General features: G+C 37.5%; 1 protein-coding gene across 9 annotated transcripts in view; it reads left to right on the forward strand.

Annotated features, from left to right (window-relative positions):
- Nucleotides 1–18,237, forward strand: part of ZNF827 (zinc finger protein 827) — a 154,218-nt gene that overhangs the window by 110,099 nt on the left and 25,882 nt on the right. For all 9 annotated transcript variants that reach the window (XM_088132797.1, XM_088132802.1, XM_088132800.1 and 6 more), the window contains one exon: nucleotides 1,236–1,336. In XM_088132797.1, coding sequence (XP_087988923.1) covers nucleotides 1,236–1,336 — 101 coding nt within the window. The remainder of the gene's footprint in view (nucleotides 1–1,235; nucleotides 1,337–18,237) is intronic.

Consider the following 18,237-nt stretch of genomic DNA (forward strand, 5'->3'; position numbering starts at 1 on the left):
TGGACTGGGCTACTAACTTAGTCAAGATCCTATTTCATGAAATTACAGTACTGTATCTGCCATTCATAAAATTACAATCAGACCTCTTGGATCCTCAAAAATAGCATTTCGATTGATTGCAATCATGAGAAAAAAATCCATCTATTGAAAATCATGTGCAATGCCTTTGCCATAGCAGTCAACTATTCCTAAGCCATTTACATCCAAATTCCATTGTGAATTTTTCCCAAATGTTATTCCTTCTTTTTAATTTAATTTTAAAAAAATCATCAGGCAGGAGCTCCATTTTGCTTCTTGGATTGACCATGAACAGTTGCTTTTATTGTCTATATAGAAATTAGCTCAGTAAATTAAGGCAGGTGCTCATTATTTAAGGGAGCCATTTAGGTAGTAACAGGAAGGAATAGCACTGCTGTATATTATGAAAAGTCACACAAGCTAGGAAAAATGGGGACTGCTAGCAGTACTATCACTACCTAAGCAGCTTCCTTAAATAACAGACAGAATGTGTTGGGTCAACCGAAGAGGAGGGAAATAACTGTGACAAGAACACTTAACTTCAAAAGATTCCTTAATTATAAATACATTTTCCAAAAATATTAGCTGCTTACTAAGGGTCATATTGAAAATAAACATCGTGTTCCATGTAGAAAATATTCAGACAGGATGTGTCAGTCTTCATACTGACATTTACTCTGTCCAGACCACCTGAATTAACTTGGCTGGGACCTGCTTCTGGCACATACAGTATGCCTGAAGCTTGAGCTCGTTGCAATGTAGTGCTCTATAAAACCTTATATAAACTGTGCCATGTCCTGAAATTCCTCTACACAAACATCATTGAGACTCAGGAATGTGCAACTCTACTAATACTGCTTTTCTAAACCTATGCATTGCCTGTGGAAAACGGTATTTATTCCAGAGTTATACTGGAAAGATCTGTGGGTTTGGGCAGTAAAATTAAGCTTTTGTAGTGGTTGGTTTGTTTCGAAACATTCTCAAAATATTTTTAGACAACATTCAGGTTTGTAACATAGTTTGATAATATGAGTTCCACAGTGTTGATTTTAAAGTAATGTTTGCAAAAGTTTATCCAAAACATGCTGTCCTTTCAATCTTATAATCCCTAAACCATAAAAGTCTAATCAGAAGCACCATATCATATAATTATGCATTAGTTTTATTGCTTTCCTAATTAATATATATTTCTGCTTTAAAAATCATTTTTCCCTCAGCCCATTTTTTTCTGAAGATACTTTTAGACAATCATCATTCACTTCCAACTCAAAAGATCTGTCTAATGAGAGTGCTGTTCAGGGAAGGACAACAGTTCTAGGTATGGAACATTAATTACATTTTAGTAACAACATGTTTCAGATACTGTGGTAAAAAGTGCTAAACATAATAATATATCAAGTAAAAATAGTGTGATTAATTTTATTTGGCTTAGCATGAATTATTATTAAATTTGTTGGGGGTTGGAAAAAAATAATGATTAATTGCATGGAGAAAATGGCATTGTGTCTATTTATTTATCAGTAAGATATTGATTCAAGGCTGAAAATCTGTGAGAAGGAACATTAATTAGAAATTCCACAGCATATAGAATACTGGGAAGAATGTTCATCTATAGCAGTTATTTTATTTCCTGGATTGCTTTTTCTCTTATATATATATTTAGTGGCAATATTTTCATGACAAAATAAAATTTGCCTGGTTCACCCACATGCATACATCACATAGTTGCCATTTAGCATAGTTTAGTTCTCAGTATGTCAGACACTGCATGTACATTCTATCTGATGAATTACACAAAACAGGATATTGGCTTGTGAGGTAGATTTTAGATTAGAGATCACAGCTTGCGTAGAATAGCCTGAGCATGTTTGGGTTAAAACTGGGCTTTGGTTGTGTATACTGGCCAAGATGTGTCAAAACTGATCAGTATTGTGTCCTTAGCATTAGCAGGACACAGGTGAAACTAATGATAGTATCTTGTTCCACTTTTTCTCTATCTTATTAAAAAAAACATTGTATAGAAGTCTCTGTAGAATAAAACCATAATGGACAGCAGAGATCAATATTCATGGGTTCATCTGTTGATAATCATGGCATATGGAATATTGTAACTTGGAATACTGTAAAAGAGAAGTAAATAGTAAAGAACATGAATTAACAAATCAAGTGTGTGTTTATGAAACTAAGAGAAAGCAGAAAAAATATGACCTAATCTTGCAAAGTGGAGTCGACGAATCAAAGTGTAGGTTTAATTATGAACAAAAGGGCTAAAAAGTATATTGGAAAAATATGAACTGGTAGTTTTTAAGTTGTAGGTTCATATAAAAGCAGAAATTCATAAATTGGAGAAAGTTGTATGTTACGCTCTAGTGAATGGTCATAATGAAAGAAGCAGGGATGAGTTTAGGGAAAAAATACATAATTGCAAAATTTTGCATGAACATGATTTGGGAAAAAGTTATTGTGTTAGGTAACGTGAATGGATGGATGAGAATAAGACAAGGGTACAAAACAAATTATTGGGCCACTTAGAGCCCTAACAATGAATGAGAATGGTGACGGGGAAAAAAAGTGTGTTCTGAATACATGGTTTAAGCATAATCTATCCATGCATACAATGGTAAAGGAATTATCTAAAAGTCTACCAACAGCTGCTTCAAGTAAAAGTAGCTTGTGATTGAATTGTTTTGTGGTTATATTAAACATGGAGTGTTCATGCAGTAATTTAATCCATACAATATTATATACCTCAGATCTAGTCCTTCTGTTAGTCTTCGCTGCATCCAAGGTTAACCTAACATGGATCTTCAGAGTCTCCTGAAGCTCCTGAAAGATTTAGTTTATTCTTTTATTGTTGCAGTGAGGAACAGAGTGTGATCACCACTTTGCAGAAGTAAAGCATTATGGATGCCATGCTGTTTAAGATTCTGCTAAGATTTAAGATTCTGTGCAATTGTTACTAACTCCACTTCGAAACATGGGTAGAACATAGTCTAGTCTCATTTTATATTTGTCCAAGATCTTGTCTGGAAACCATAGAAGAGTGGTGCCTGGGGGAAAGAGTGTACCCAAACACAGTATTCGTTATTTGCTTGCTGTTTTGGCCATAACTAAGAGAAAGGCCTCTCTAAAAAACGAAATATTATGAATTAGAAAATGAAGGGAACACAGAGCTGTAGTAGTGAGCATAGTATTTCCTGTCTCCACATTTTTCTGCTTTTGGCCCTGGCCCTTCTGTGTCCAAGAAGAATTTGAGCCAAACAATAGAATTTTCCTGAGGTGAGGGCAGAGTCTAGGAAGCATTGCTGTTCATCTATGGTGCCTATTCTTTGAAACACTCTTCCTCTAGAACTTAGACTGGCTCCCTCAACAATGTTCATTTGACATTTGGCAAATACAGAACTCTTCCAATGTGATCCTTCACCGTCATCATTTTTTCTTTATTTCATTATTTATCCTTACTATTAATTTTGGTTTGGAATTTTAGGTATCCTAGGTGCTGATGTTCTGAAGGTTTTAATTAAATATATTCTTCTTTTGTTATCATGGAGGTTTTCTTATACTTATTTTTGTTTTTCTTACAGCAGATATTTTTATTGTATTTTATTTTGTTGTAAGCCACCAGGAATCAGAATTTTTCAGGGGCATACAATTTTAATAAATAAAACTAATAAATGAGTAAATTGTACATTTAGATCTCCAGCTATAAAGTAAAGAATGTAAATGGCATATCCAAGGGTTTCAAGCTAGAGAGATGGAACACATTTTGTATCTGAAAAGTTTCGAGTTTGAAACAGTCATTTTGTTTGGAACAGGTTGTCCTAGCCATTCTGTGTTTTATGCTTTAAATAGAGCTCAGGCACTCAGAGCGGTTTCTAACATAAAACAACTGTTTAAACTTGAAGTGGCTGTTTTGAATTCAAAACAGAACATTTCAAATTCAAAACATTTTGCACACTTCTGCTTCCAGCTTTGTGTCAGAAATGAGAAATAATTCAGTGAGCTTCATGAGCAGCTAAAAATCTGGCATTAGAAAAGTGGAAGTTCACATATGTACCTCCTGGAGGGGCAGGGATAGCAAAATGGTGAGCAGCATGGTAGTTTTTAATGTGACACGGTTTAAGATGTCCAGTTGCATCTTGATACTGAGCAGTATATGAAAAATTTTGGTAAAGAAAAACAGCATCAAAATGATTGGCACAACTGGAGTTTGTACTCGATTTGAGAGGCCCAAAGCAAAGTATCTTCCAGCTTCCCTTACTGTACTCCAAAACTCTTCCACCTGTCTTCTCCCAAACGTTACTCTAACAATTCCTCTGAGGGGCCCAGACGGTAGTAACAATGGGTAGCAACTGCACTTTATTCTTCTAGGCTATTACCATCACCTTCAGCAAGTTTCTGGACTCCTACTTAGCGCCTAAGGGTGAGGCTATTTTGAGAGATTGGGGAAGGAAGGTTTGTAGCCATTTTGCCCAGACTTTCCACTTTCTGGGTCAGGCCCTGATTTCATGCCAGTAAAATAAAGAGGAATTGCATCAGCTACAACATAGGCCTGGCATTTTCAGACCTTTTTACCTGCTGATGCCAGGTGGGGCAAAGGTGCTATCCTCATTTTTCCTCTTTTAAGTGTTTACCTAGCTAGTATCAGTGCAGTGCAGGGGCTAATATTGATTTTAATTCATGTTCCTTACAAATATGGAAGGTTAATACATGATACATGAGCCTATCAAAATACACTAACAAAGAATTATGATATTATCTGAAGTAGATCAAATTATAGTCATCAGGCAAAGTCATGGCTCAGTGTTAACAGAATTGTAAAGTTCAGGCTTCTACCTGATTGTCATTTGTGATGTTTATTTTGTTTTGGTTTATTCTTTTGTAATGCTGCAAGTGTGAAAATTTCAGAAAATTGGGGAAAAAATAATCTGCATTGGATAAAAGAAACCCCAGCACAGTTCCCTAATGTTCTAAAATTAGGGTTCCTATACTGCAGATTTTCTCATATTTACAAAGGTGATAGGATTAGAGGACAAATCAGTAAATTCCCACTCTCTCAGGAAAGAAAACAGGATTTCTGTGACAGGAAAAGAATGGAAAAGAGTCCAGACTGAAGGAGATTCATACAATTTAGTCTCACCAGAGTAAGAGTGGCTGTAGGCATTATTAGCAAAACTTAATAGTAACTGCTGAATATTAATGTTTTTTGCAGAAGCACAGAAAGTGGAAGAATCAGCTACTAGAATATGTCTCATGGAGAACAGCCCAGATTGTTAATTGTACAAGAATGAGCATGAGATGTGTCAGCTTAGAAATGTAGGATACGCTTAGGTGAGCCTGGCCCATCTACTTTCTTTATAGCTTTAGATCAGCCTAGCAAGTTACTAGAGATGTACAGTGTTTTGAATTTAAACATATTTGGGAGAGTGTGTGGGGACACACATAGCAACTCTTAGCATCTTCTTAAATCAAATGCATCTTAACTGGGATTGTACTACAGCTGTGGATGGAGATGCACAATTCAGGGAAAAGATGCAGTTGCTTTAAAGAGTTGTTGACAGGTGCTACATGACCTAAGCACCTATGTGTTTTCAATCTAAACACTGCATAGCCATGCTAGATATTATCTTGGAGCCTGAGTAACTTTTGTATTTATGTTAGGTTGGTTAAAAAAAAATGGAAATATTTAGAAAAATCAGATTTCAGTTTTTTAAATTTTGTTTTAATTATCACAAAATTGCAGTCATTAGCCATTAAAGAGGGTACAACAGGCTCCACAATTTTAATTCTATATTTATTGGGCTCACTTCTTGTTCTCCAGTACTGATCCACAGTATCTCTGACATTCCGTTATAAAAATTAGCCATTAATTCTTATTTTTTTCTTTTTGCTCTTTAAAAGTTGTCACTGTTGATAACAGGGTCAATCCTCTTATTTCATAACTGGAGCAGAGAAAAGCCTACCTTCCTTTAGCAGCCCCTGCTTTCCAGAAAAGTCAAGTTGGAGTAGTCAGGTAGCCTATGCCAACATGCTGAGCTGCCATTTTCAGTGAGCAGTTGAATAGAACTGAATTTTCTTAAAATAAATTCTAATGTAAAACTGAGGCTAAAATTAAGAGTCCCCAGGACCTCATAAAACATTTTACACATGACAGTCGGTAGGAAAAATGATAGTTTTAATTGTAGTAAAAAGATCCATAACAGTAGCACTGACACTTAGATTGGGGGAAAAAAAAAAGCAACTGAACAAACCAAGCTGGAAATATCCTTTCAGTCCATGAGACAGCATCTTGAGGACATCATTGAGGAATATGACAGTGCCAATAGTAATATAATGCCAAGCATATTGGCATTACATGATAGCAAGACAGCAGCTGCCCTGTGCTAGAAATAATTCTGCCAGCATTTCCAGCTTAGTTTAGCTCTGGCATAGGTTTGCTGGAGTATTCTCGCAACAATAAGAATACCGAGTTGCAAAGGAGCAAGTTTACTTGAGTAGGAGCCGAACAAAGACTGATCTGGCTGGAATTATGTACCTACAGTGGCCTGCTAGTCCAATGGGGTCTTGTAAACATGAGGGACCTTGTTGGAGGGATCACTGGGAGGCACTGTTAAAATCCTGATTCAACAATTCCTTTCATTTTAAAATGTCCTAGTTCTTGCGGTATCGGGCAAAATCTTGAAATGTAACTTTATCATGATGTGTTTTTATCTCTGAATGCCAGACCTTTGGGACAGCCTTTCTCAACCTGGTATCCACCAGAAGTGCTGAACTGAAACTTCCATAATCGGTAGCCAACAGAGCTTTACAGTACTGGCTGGATACCGTAGAATCTTGTCTATTTTTAACCCCAGTTATCAAATTGGAGAATAGTACAGATAGTCCTCTACTTACGAATTTTCAAGTTACGAAATTTCACCAGTATGAACAAACCTGTCCGCAACTCCAACCTAGAAGGTCCCGGCAGGCGGGAGAAGGTGGGAAAGAGTTAGTTTACAACACACCTCATACGTATGGTGGCAACACCATCGCACATTGGGAGGCTGAGCATTTATACTTGGTTGGACTTATGAACAAAATGGACTTAAGAACAGCTTCTTGGAATGTAACTTGTTCATAAGTAGAGGACTGTCTATATCCCGCTCAGAGCAGATTAGACTGGAACAGTTAAAAGCTGTAAATAAAATAAAATAAATATTTTCGAACTAATAGAAAAACAACCTGAGATTGGAAACATGAGGAATTAAAACATGCATTTTCCTGGTAATACATGGAAGAACCCTTGAGATCACAACAAGGTCCTGTCAAATGAAGTGGGTAATGCAAGCTATATAGGCAAACAGTCCATAAAGTGGCTCTTCAGTGAAAAGAACGGATCTCTTATGTTCCTATGCACCTGAAAAAATGTCAGCATTTTTTATAAATATGATGAAGGTGATGAAGTGGGTTCCCTGAGGAACACTAAATAAATTTTAATGAAAGCAGACAAAAGAATTAAACATAATGAAGAGTCAGGAGATATCAAGAAAAATCAAATAAGAAAAAAAGGTACAGATTCACTTTGAAATATAAAGGTCAGCAGAAACTTCACTACAATTTTATATTAGCTAGAAAGCCCAGGACATATGATTGAATTCTTAACAGCTACCAGAAATGATCCGTGGATTTGGAAGTCAAAAAGATGACTCTTAGTTTCTAAGGTGGATACTGCAACCCAAGCATATTGATCGTTTGTGCTGAGGTATTGTATATTTTAGCCAAAGGATAAAAGAATCCTAGGTTAGCATTAAACACTGCCTCTGTGCAGCCCTCCTGATTCCAGGCAGCTACATCTCTGGCAGCACAAAGATGACAATATGTTTCTGTTTGCACTGACACCAACACCCGAATGCAGTACTGAAGATGGTGACCTTTTCAAACAGATTTCGTTTAAGGAATTGCAAACACATGTCACATGTATGTTCCTGTGTCCTCTGAAGCATTTTTTGCTTTTGAATCCAAAGTGTTGCACAGTCAATGGTAGTTTTTTAAAACGCTCAAAAAAAAAAAAAACAAGGTTTGTGAAATTGTCTATGCAGGAAGAGAGCCATCTGAGTCTGTGGTGGCAAAAAATCAAGAATCTGGTGGCACCTTTTCTGACTAACAAATTATATTAAAAGGCATAAGTTTTTGTGAGCTCAGCTCACTTCATCAGATGCCTTTTATATAAAAGTGTTTGATTTTTTAAAAACTGACTAGGCAGTTTAAGATTGCAGTTCACTGATAGTGACTACAAGACAAGAGAAAAAACAAGTGTTTTTACAGGGATTGTGAAACAGTCTTGAAACTGAAGAGGAGGATTATGTTTGAGTTCCCTGAAAAGATTGCCTGTACTCCTTGCCTAGCATAGTTAGGTTGCAACCTATGATGGGTTACAGCTGGGCAGCATGATAAAACAACTGGAAAGCCAGTAGGAAAACTGTCCCAGTAGAGTTTGTTTGTTTGTTTGTTTGTTTTGGGGGGATCCTAACTTTGTTCCAGTTTCACATAAACTGTCATAGAGCTAGAAAAACATTGAAATAGCCTTCAGAAGTCTTGGGGAAAGGCAGATTAGAAGTCAATTTGGAAGGACTGCAAAGAGCACATGTGGAGTGGCCCTCAGTATCTGGTTTTTATGTGTCTGAATGAGCATCATGATAGGGCAGAAAGAACTCCTGTGCCTCCCATTTTTACAGCTCTTCCCCAATTATGCAGTATTACATGCATATTAAACAGAATCTGCCTGTCCTATAAAATTATTTTATAGGAAGGTAGCGTATTCTCAAAATAAGATTATGATGCCAAGATATTTTCATAAGAATAAAAATAGTTTCAGTTTGAAATGTGAACCAGTTTTCTGCGATCTAAGCGTTTTTAGAAATCAGTGATGACACAAGGACCCTAAGTTTACCTTCCCAATGAATCAGAATATGTTGGGTTTTTACCCCCTACATTTTATTTGAAGGATAGTTTAGGAGAGTGTCATTTCTCCTGGTCCTGGATTAAGAGTCAAGGTTTCTTTGTGCCTTCACAGCACGGCAGGCAATTGGATTCATCCATTTCCATATTAAACATTAAATTATTATCTGAAAATGCAACCCTAATTCCCCTTATTCAGAAAATACCTACGCTAAATTCAATAACTTTGACTCTTTGTCTTATTTGGATGTAATGCAAATCTATGATTAATATTACATGAAAGAGCCTAGTTGAGCAATGATTTTGTAGAGGGTATAGGGAATGGCCTTGAAGGACAGGAGGAAGAGCTGCTACCAAGGCTATGGTCAGATAAGTAGGGCTTAAGCCTGGGCCAAGAAACTAATTTGAGAAAATGTCTTAGGCAAGTCCCTCCCTAGTTCACCCAAAGATAAAGTGAGGGAGGGGGGAAGCACATTCAGACTTCCAAGATTCTGTTACTATAGCTGTTACAATAAAAGTAGTTCTGACCTATATGGCATTGATTTCTTAGTCTGGTCTACCTTGTAGGACTGACAGAACTGAAGCAGTTTCTTTCTACTCTCCTCCTCTGGTAAAGTCATGAAAAGGAGATTTAAAATGTTTGCTTGCATTTTTAACCTATTTCAGTTTAGCATCACATCTGAATCTGGACAGTTTGTGGATAATTTTAACTATTGGCACTGAAACAATAGAATTTCAAACTGTGGTTTATGGATTGGATTATTTTACTACTTGACATTAATCACTTGTAAAATTCAGATGTAATTCAGTCAGTTGAAAACAGAAGCGAAAACTTCCTGTTTCTTCCTTCAGCTCTGAGGAGGGAAGTACAGAAGCTGAAGGCTTCACTGAACCCAGCTGAATTTACTCCAGTGTAGAGAATCAAAAGGCTGGCATCCAGTCTAAAATTGCCTGGACATTTAAGAAGCATCTAGACAGTTGGAAGAAGTGAAGCTCTTATTGAAAATAGCTTTAATATTTGTACTGATTAATGACCACAATGAAGTTTTTCAATAGTTTTAATATGTGTTTTATATCTAGGAAGAACTTTATGTAACAAGTTTGATATTACATGAAAAGACTAGGATGATACACACACACATACACTCTATGGAAATATTTCATGTGTCAGGGTAGCACTTTCCAAATCATGATCAAAAAGCCTACCTCAAAAATTACATTGAATATGTGGAAATATCTAAAAGCATCTTGCTGCATTTAATTAAATTACATGTAGTCCTTGTTTAATGACCGTTTAACAACAGTTCAAAGTTACAATGGCCTTGGAAAAAGTGCTGTACAACTTATACTCACACTTATGACTATCGCAAACCATTGCACCACCCCCTGCAGTCACGTGATTGCAATTTGTGATTTTTTTTTACGATGGTCATTAAGAGAATCATGTGGTCATTAAGCAAATCACATGGTCATTAAGTGAATCAAGTGGTTAAGCGAATTCTGGCAAAAAAGTCAACTGGGGAAGCTGGATTCACTTAACAACTACAGTGATTCACTTAATGACCATCGTAAAAATGGTTGTAAAATTGAGTCTGGTCATGTGCTAACTCGCTTAACAACTGGCCTGCTTAATGACCAATTTTTCAGTCCCTGTTGTGGTTGTTAAGTGAGGAGTACCTGTGCCTTGCAGTTTTAATCAATTATACAGCTAGATTTGAATGGGATATAGTCAGCAGCCTAAGTTGCAAGTTCCTGATCTCATGGAGGGTTACATCCCTGTTCAGCTGAATAGTTACTCCTCACTGCAGAGCTTCCCATCGCATGAAGATAGTAGAGACAAAGCATAAATCCCCATTGCTGTTGGTAATTTTTGTTCAGTCTAAAGAGAGATTAACTTTGACTTCCAGTATGCTTCCAGGTGCAATTCAAGGTGCTGGTTGTCACCTTTAAAGCCTTTCATGGCTTGGAAATATATATAATAACCAGATCAATGAAGAAAAAGATATTAAATTTGCAGATTGGAATGTAGGATTTTGGGAATGGTATTAGTGACATATTTGAAAACTATGTTCATTATACTTAAAGTTTAAATCCTGAATAGCAGAAATAAACTGCTAGAATTCATACAAACTGTTCCTACAAAGGTTGTCTGCATGATCTAATAATAACCCTGTAACCACTTTTCCATAAATTCCATCAAATTCAATGAAATTCACTGCTGAATATTTATTTATCTTGCTTATTTAAAACATTTTATCATTCATGCTAATTTTTACAGAATTCGTGGAATGGCTTAATCCACATATCCCTTTATAAAGAAAAATGCTTTGATTTCTGCATTTTTCAGCTCCTCTGACTGAAAAGTGGTTGCTGTTTACAGTAGAGCAATTGAAAAACATGAAGGCCAAAACATTAATTTTCCAGTTTTAATATTTCTGTTTTCTTAATTATTGTTATAAATATGTAGTATATGCCATTAAATGCCATTCCTTTTCTCTCTGATGCACACTGTCATGTTGTAAATCATATTTGTATTCTGCCCTTAAGTTTGGCTTGGTGTAATGCACAGATACCTCTGCTACGGGGGTGCTGCAGGGAGGGAAGTGGAAGAAGTCCCAAGTAGGGAGCGCATGGGGGTGGGGAAGGCCCTGGCAGGTTGTGTGTGCTGTTGGCAGAGGAGGGTGCTACGGTGAATGTGGGGAAATAGGGAACAGGGTGCAAGTGAGCACATAGAGGCCCAGAAAGTGGGGTGCTGGTGGGTGTGTGCATGTTTGTGAGTGCAGGGAGGCCCGGGAAGGAGGGCTCAGGGTGCATGAGTGTGTGCAAGCTCAGGGACGCCCAGGGAAGGAGGTGCAACCTTCCCTGCCAGCTTCCCCATTGACTTGTGGGAAGCTGACAGGGAGCATTGGAAATGAGGATCCTCTGACCATGGCTGACCGCGGCAGCACGGCAAAACTGAAGCCGCAGCAGTGCGGCAGTGCTGAAGCAAGCACAACTTTCCCAAATTTAATTTCCACAAGAGTAATGGGTCCCGGCATTCTGTAAGTTAGCCCATTTGAGGTACCTTGCTTCAAAAAGTGTTGGCTTGTGACGCACCATTTCATCAAATTGAAGTTTACAAACAGACAAACAGACACTAGAGTTTTAGAGGTATATAGATGACATGATTAATTTGTTTACAGTCTCACTTCTGTCTGAAAAGAGCATGGATTAAATCCACCAAAGCAGTTCTTAATAGGAGAGATCCTATGATCTTTGAAACTAATTGGATGGAATTGGTTTAGTTTATCCTAATTGGGCTAACATTAATCTGTGCCAGGTAACTTCCACAGGTTTTAAAATCCAACTCCCATTATCCCCTCCCAAACAAGTGAAAGATGTTTATGGTTGTTGTAGCCTACAGGGTACGTGATTGGGAATGGCTGCTCTTTGATGGTATGAAGGCCTTGAGAACAGCTGTGCACCCCCACATACAAAAGCTACACATTCTAGTATAGCATGTGTTGCTCATCAAATATTTTTTTTAATTGATTGTCCTTTCATTATGAATTAGGGACAGTGAACAGCATAAATAAAGCTTTTGACCCTTATTTAGGAACAGTTAAAATTTTCTCAAGAGATGTGAGTGCCCACAAAATCAAGCTTTGTTCTGCCACAGTGAAAACAGACTTTTGAGTTGAGTTGTTCTGTGACAGAATGAAGAAGTTAAATACTGCATGGCATCTTGTCACGTGATCTCTGAGACATATAGACTGTACATACCATCAATAATTTGAGGATGGAAAAGAGCTGGGAGAGAACTAAGTTTTTTATGTGCAAAGTGTCTCATGATTGGGAAAAGCAAATCAAAACAGTCTAAAGAGCTGGCAGGAAGAGAGTAGGCTCAGAGGAGAAGAATGAAAAAGTGGTTTGCAAGCAGTCTGAAACTGCTGAAGATTTTCAGGGTGATTCAAGATCACTGACTATGAGTCAGTATAAAGGTTATTTTGCAGGCACAGCTCCCCAGAGAGGGAGAAGAGTTTCTGAAAACTCAAGAAAATCAAAGTTGCCAATTAGGTTTTAATTGAAGACCTTGATTAACTCTATGAGGAATTTAGTAATAATGTAAGCTATTACTAAATTACTAAACTAACTAGTCTAAACTAACTACTAAACAGATACGTATACTAACATAGTAGCAGATGTGTTACTATTGCTGAAAAGGAGACAGTTATTCTCTGAACAGTTGAGCAGTTAGGCCTTAATCAATTTGCTGCATTCCGCCATCATCTGAAGTCATAAGCTGAGTGGATGGGATCAGTCTGTGTCTTTAGCAGAATGCCACTTGAATAGTTAGTTTTTCATGGCTGAAAGGGAAACTAAACATTTTCTATCTTTGAATGTTATGAATAAAGACAAGTAATTCTGAATTGATTTAAAAGATGGGCTTTCTGTGCTATGTTTTGTCTGTTCAATCCTAATGAGCCCCCCACATGGTCTCTCATAATAGTTCTTCATATTCGCTTAAGTATTCAGTTCCAATTTTTGCTTCTTTTCTAAATTGCTGAATGACAGCAGAAGAGCACTTCTGACTCTAATGCAGTGCTTGCATTTAAGAATGATTTGGCAAGCTTCAAAGGATTATGAAATAAATCAGTAAACCTTCAGTGATTTGATGAATAGTAAATAGTTCATAGTATTGAGATTTGGAATTTGATATTTCTATGGCTCTAGGGCTACCCTCTACATTCTCATTGACTTAAATTTAATTCAAAGCCTGCTCAAACCTGCTAAACTGTAGCTGTATTAATTGGTAATCAATTTGTATCTTCAGAATAGTTACGAAGTTATAACTTTTCTAAAGAAAATAACCTTTCCTAGGTCATAGTATTCCAAAGAGTTTTGCACATATGGGTTTGTGTGTATATTATATATCCCATAAATACATATGGATTTTCAATGTGAAGATTTTTGTTTTGTACAGTGGTATTTGCATGTCAAATTTGGGTTGAAATAAACCTGTTGGTAATATGCTTAATATTGAAATGTATATAATAAGTCAAATTGGGTCAGGATGGCAGCTAGTCATCTGGGCAAATGGAAGATTATTTCAGTCACCCATCATTCTGTTAGGATTTTCTCATGGGAAAGGATGCAGCTCGTTATCTCCACAGAAATGTTGTGTCTAGAGAGAGATCGTATGTCTTGTGTTTTAGCACGTATACTGCTATTTACTGTCACCTATTGGCGTGTGTATGCTAGTTACCCAGTGGGGGGGTATGGAGTGGCAATATAACTGGAGCAGTGTATGCCCAGCCTTGCAGTTGTTTTAGCATTAGCCACCATGTAGTTAAGTAGTTTTATGGGTTATGTAGTTGTAATTAATAACCAAGTAGTGTACCTCTTCTCTGAGAGTTTTTGGCTAGAGACTTTATGTTTGAAGATAAGTCTTGGATGCTGAATTTATGAGAAGATGTGTTTTTTCCTATATTTTGTATACAACTTGTATTTTATGAAGTTTTGCATTTTTATCAATAAACAACCAGATAGTATATATTTTCTGGCTGAGTTTCTTTGGAGAACAAGATATGGACATTGCAGTTTGCAGACCCCTCATGCTGATGTGTATTTTTCCCTGGGCAAAGTTTTTCTGGGAGCATTGCTGTACTCTGCACAACACAGTCTAGTAATTTGTTTTTGTTTTAATTTGCCAACAAATGATCCTAATCCTTCTCCATTAGGCTACCTGGGATTTAGATACTGATATTTGGAGGTATATATATATGAAGGACATAATCCTAAGCTGAGCTAGAGGTTTTTGTTTTTTTTTTTTTTGGTAATGGGAGTAATTTAATTAAATGAATCAAAATTAAACATTGTCAAATGCAAATAATTGATTTAGTGATAGTTCATTGGCCATAAGCTAAATTCATTGATATCTGTTGTTAACATTCCTGGATTTAAGATTAATGCAAGAGATTAATCTAGATTTTCCTGGTGCAATGTTCTAAGAACAGGTTTTGCTTGTTTCTTCACTGATGCATTAGAAACCACTTCTCCTGATAATCATAGCAGTATTGCATAATGCTACTACTTAAAGCTGCCACATACAGATCACCACATGGTTAGCTCTCTACAGTACTTACATGCGGTGATTACTGTCTTGCAAATTCATAGATTGAGGGATTTTCCTGCAGCAGTCTAATAGATCAATTTGTGTTATTTGGGTTCTTGTTTCATATGATACAAGAAAAATACTGTGAATTTCTATAAACAGAGAATATTCTGGAGTGATGTGAATTCTTTTTACACTGTACTTTAAAAAAAAAGAAAATTTGCCTTCTACCTTATTGCTCTTAAGTTCACATAATGAAGAAACAAGACCATAGGAAGCAGGTACTGGAAAATCAATTTGCATGGCATGTGATGGAAACAAGCATGCTCACAATAATACTAATTTCAGAGACATGTATTGTTGTTTTTGTTGTTTATGGCCACCCACTCCTGAAGACTCTCAGTGGCTTACAGTATCAAAATATACAAATAAAAACAGTTTAAAAAAAACATGAAAACAAGACATGGCAGCCTGGATTAAAAACAGCCATACCAATGAAAACATGACAGAACCTCCACAGGCATACCCTGGGAATAGGGCTAGGTCTGAGGGACCTTCGGGAACCCAGAAGAATGGATGCCATACAAATGTTTTGGGGGGGGTGCTGTTCCAGAGGGCAGGGGCAGCAACAGAGAAGTCACACTTCCTCAGTCCCACAAGATGACCCCCCCATAACTGAGAGGACATGGACCACATCCACTCTGCCCAAACACATTGGGTAGGCAAAAACAATTGAAGATAAGCAGTCCCTCAGATAACCAGGCCCTATGCTTTAGAGGGCTTTATAGCTAATAGCCAGCACCTTGAATTGCACCCAGAAGGCAACTGGTAATCAGTGAAACTCATGAAGCAGACCTGACACATGGACGTAACGAAAAGCACCCATTACTACACACACCTCTGCATTTTGAACAAGCTGTAGCTTCCAGATGGTGTTCAAGAGCAGGCCCATGTAGAGCGCATTTCAGCAGTCCAGTTGTGAGGTGGCCAGGGTATCAGTAACAGTCAAAAGGCCTCCCAATCAAGGAAAGAGTGCAGCTGGCACACAAGATGAACCTATGCAAAAGACCTCCTGGCCACAGCTGCCACCTGGTCTTTGACCAGTAGCTGCAAGTCCAGGGGGGCCCCCAAGTTTCACACTAGCCTCAAATGGGGAAGTGCAACTCCATCCAAGACCAACAGTAGAAATGTCTGACCCAGGGGTGCCAAACAGCCACAACTATTCAGTCTTGTCAGGATTGAACTGAAGTCTGTTTCTCCCCATCCAGACCTGTACAGCTTCCAAACACTAGGTTAATACATTGACAGCTTTACCTGTGCAGCTTGTGGTTGAGATTAGCATATTGATGATACCAGATCCCAAACTGATGGATGACTTCACCAGTAGTTTCATGTAGATGTTAAACAGGGGAAGAGGGGAGAGTGTTGAGTCCTGAGGCATCCCACAAGTGAAAGGCTGTGGGCACAATCTCTCCCTTCCCATCAACACTGACTGAAAACAATTCACTGTGAAAGGAGGTGAACCACAGTTTGATATTTCACTGGGCAAGTTTCCACATATTGCACCAATGCACCGTACCCTGAAAATTCCATAATTCTGTGCCCACCAGCATAGGGCTTCTGTTGCTCTCTATATGGCATTGTATAGTACCTTTACTAAACAATGTTATTAAAATCTCTGATCAGGTCATAAAGAAGGTTGCTGGAGCTTGCAACATATATATCTTTTCATACATTGTAGGAGGAAAGTCAGATTAGTCTACGGTGGCCAAAAATCAGAAGGAATCTGGTACCATCTTTTCAGACTAATGAATTTTACTAAAAGGTGTAAGCTTTTCTGAACCCCAGCTCACTTTTATCAGATGTATGGAGTGGGTTCATGGTATATTTTTATTTATAAAATGTTTATCAAATTGTATAAGCATAAATAGGTTCTACCTGAAGTACAATTGGATGGGGAAAAAAAGAATGCTGACTATTTAATTTAGAGGAGAAGAAGATATAGGCTTATAGCACTCCACAAAAACAAAGGACTGGTGCATCTGCATGAAAATGATTTGATACTTTACAATGTGACCTTAACTTGTGACCAGTTGGTTATATGCATTCACTGTCTCATTTAAGACTGAAAATGAAATGGAGAAAGGATGATAACACATCATGTTACAGGCACTGGAAAATTTGTAGGGCAATCAGTATCTGGGCTCCAAAAATCCAGATGATCACTTGATGGTAGTAGAGACATATGAAGATTCCAACACTAGTGGCTATCCATATTTTTGCAGCTGAGATCTGATATCCCTGAGAGACTGGGAGGCTTTTTAGTACTCCTTCTAATGGCTTGTCTTCTGTTCTGAGGGACTAAGTTGGGGAAGATGTGATGCTGAGAGGGTGACATGTAGACCAAGTGGGGTGAGGGAGGAAGGGAGGGAAGGTAATATTCAGAGTGGAAATTGAAATATTTTGTGTAAGTCAGGTCTTAGAGCACCTCTAGTTTTTCTGTTTGTTTTTCCTCTTTGTTTATTTTTGGGTTATTGCTGCCTGGATGAATGGGGCTGATGATGGCATGAATCCTTGTCAATATTCCCTAGGTCCAAAGGCTCATGAGAAGGTCTACCATATCTGTGTTTGTGAGCCGCCCAGAGTCACCTGTTGGGGGAGATGGGTGGCATACAAGTTTAACAATGAATAAATAAAAATAAATAATCTTAGTGACCACATAGATATGTTTTCTCCAGAAGGATCTGTCCCCAACCTGGTCCTTCATTTGTGCCAATGGTATGCTCATCACTGATGTAATTGAGTCCAGCCACCTTGCTGTTGGTCATCCTCTTTTTCACTTTCCTTCCACCTTTCCCAGCATTATAGACTTCTTAAAAGAGCTAGGTCTTCATGACCAAGTTTTTTTTTAAGAATACTTTCAAACTTGCTGGTACTGGACCCAATCTGCCAAGGTTTTCTGCTTGTGCTATTCAATACTAGTTTCCAACAGAGACATAACAGTGGATGCTACTTGATTTATATTGACAAGATCTTTGTTCAGAATAAAACTTAATAATTTTACTAATTTAGGTAAAATAACTTTTTTGTTGCTATCTTTTATTTCTGGCTTTATTAATTCCTGCTCTGTCTCAGCTGCAGTAAAATAATAGATTTCAAAAGGATTTTTCTTGTAACTATTGCTTTAG

This window comes from Python bivittatus, unplaced genomic scaffold (assembly GCF_059951505.1).
Source record: "Python bivittatus isolate LINGU-HERP-01145 unplaced genomic scaffold, Pbiv_v1 ctg000070_np1212, whole genome shotgun sequence".
Lineage (NCBI taxonomy): Eukaryota > Metazoa > Chordata > Lepidosauria > Squamata > Pythonidae > Python > Python bivittatus.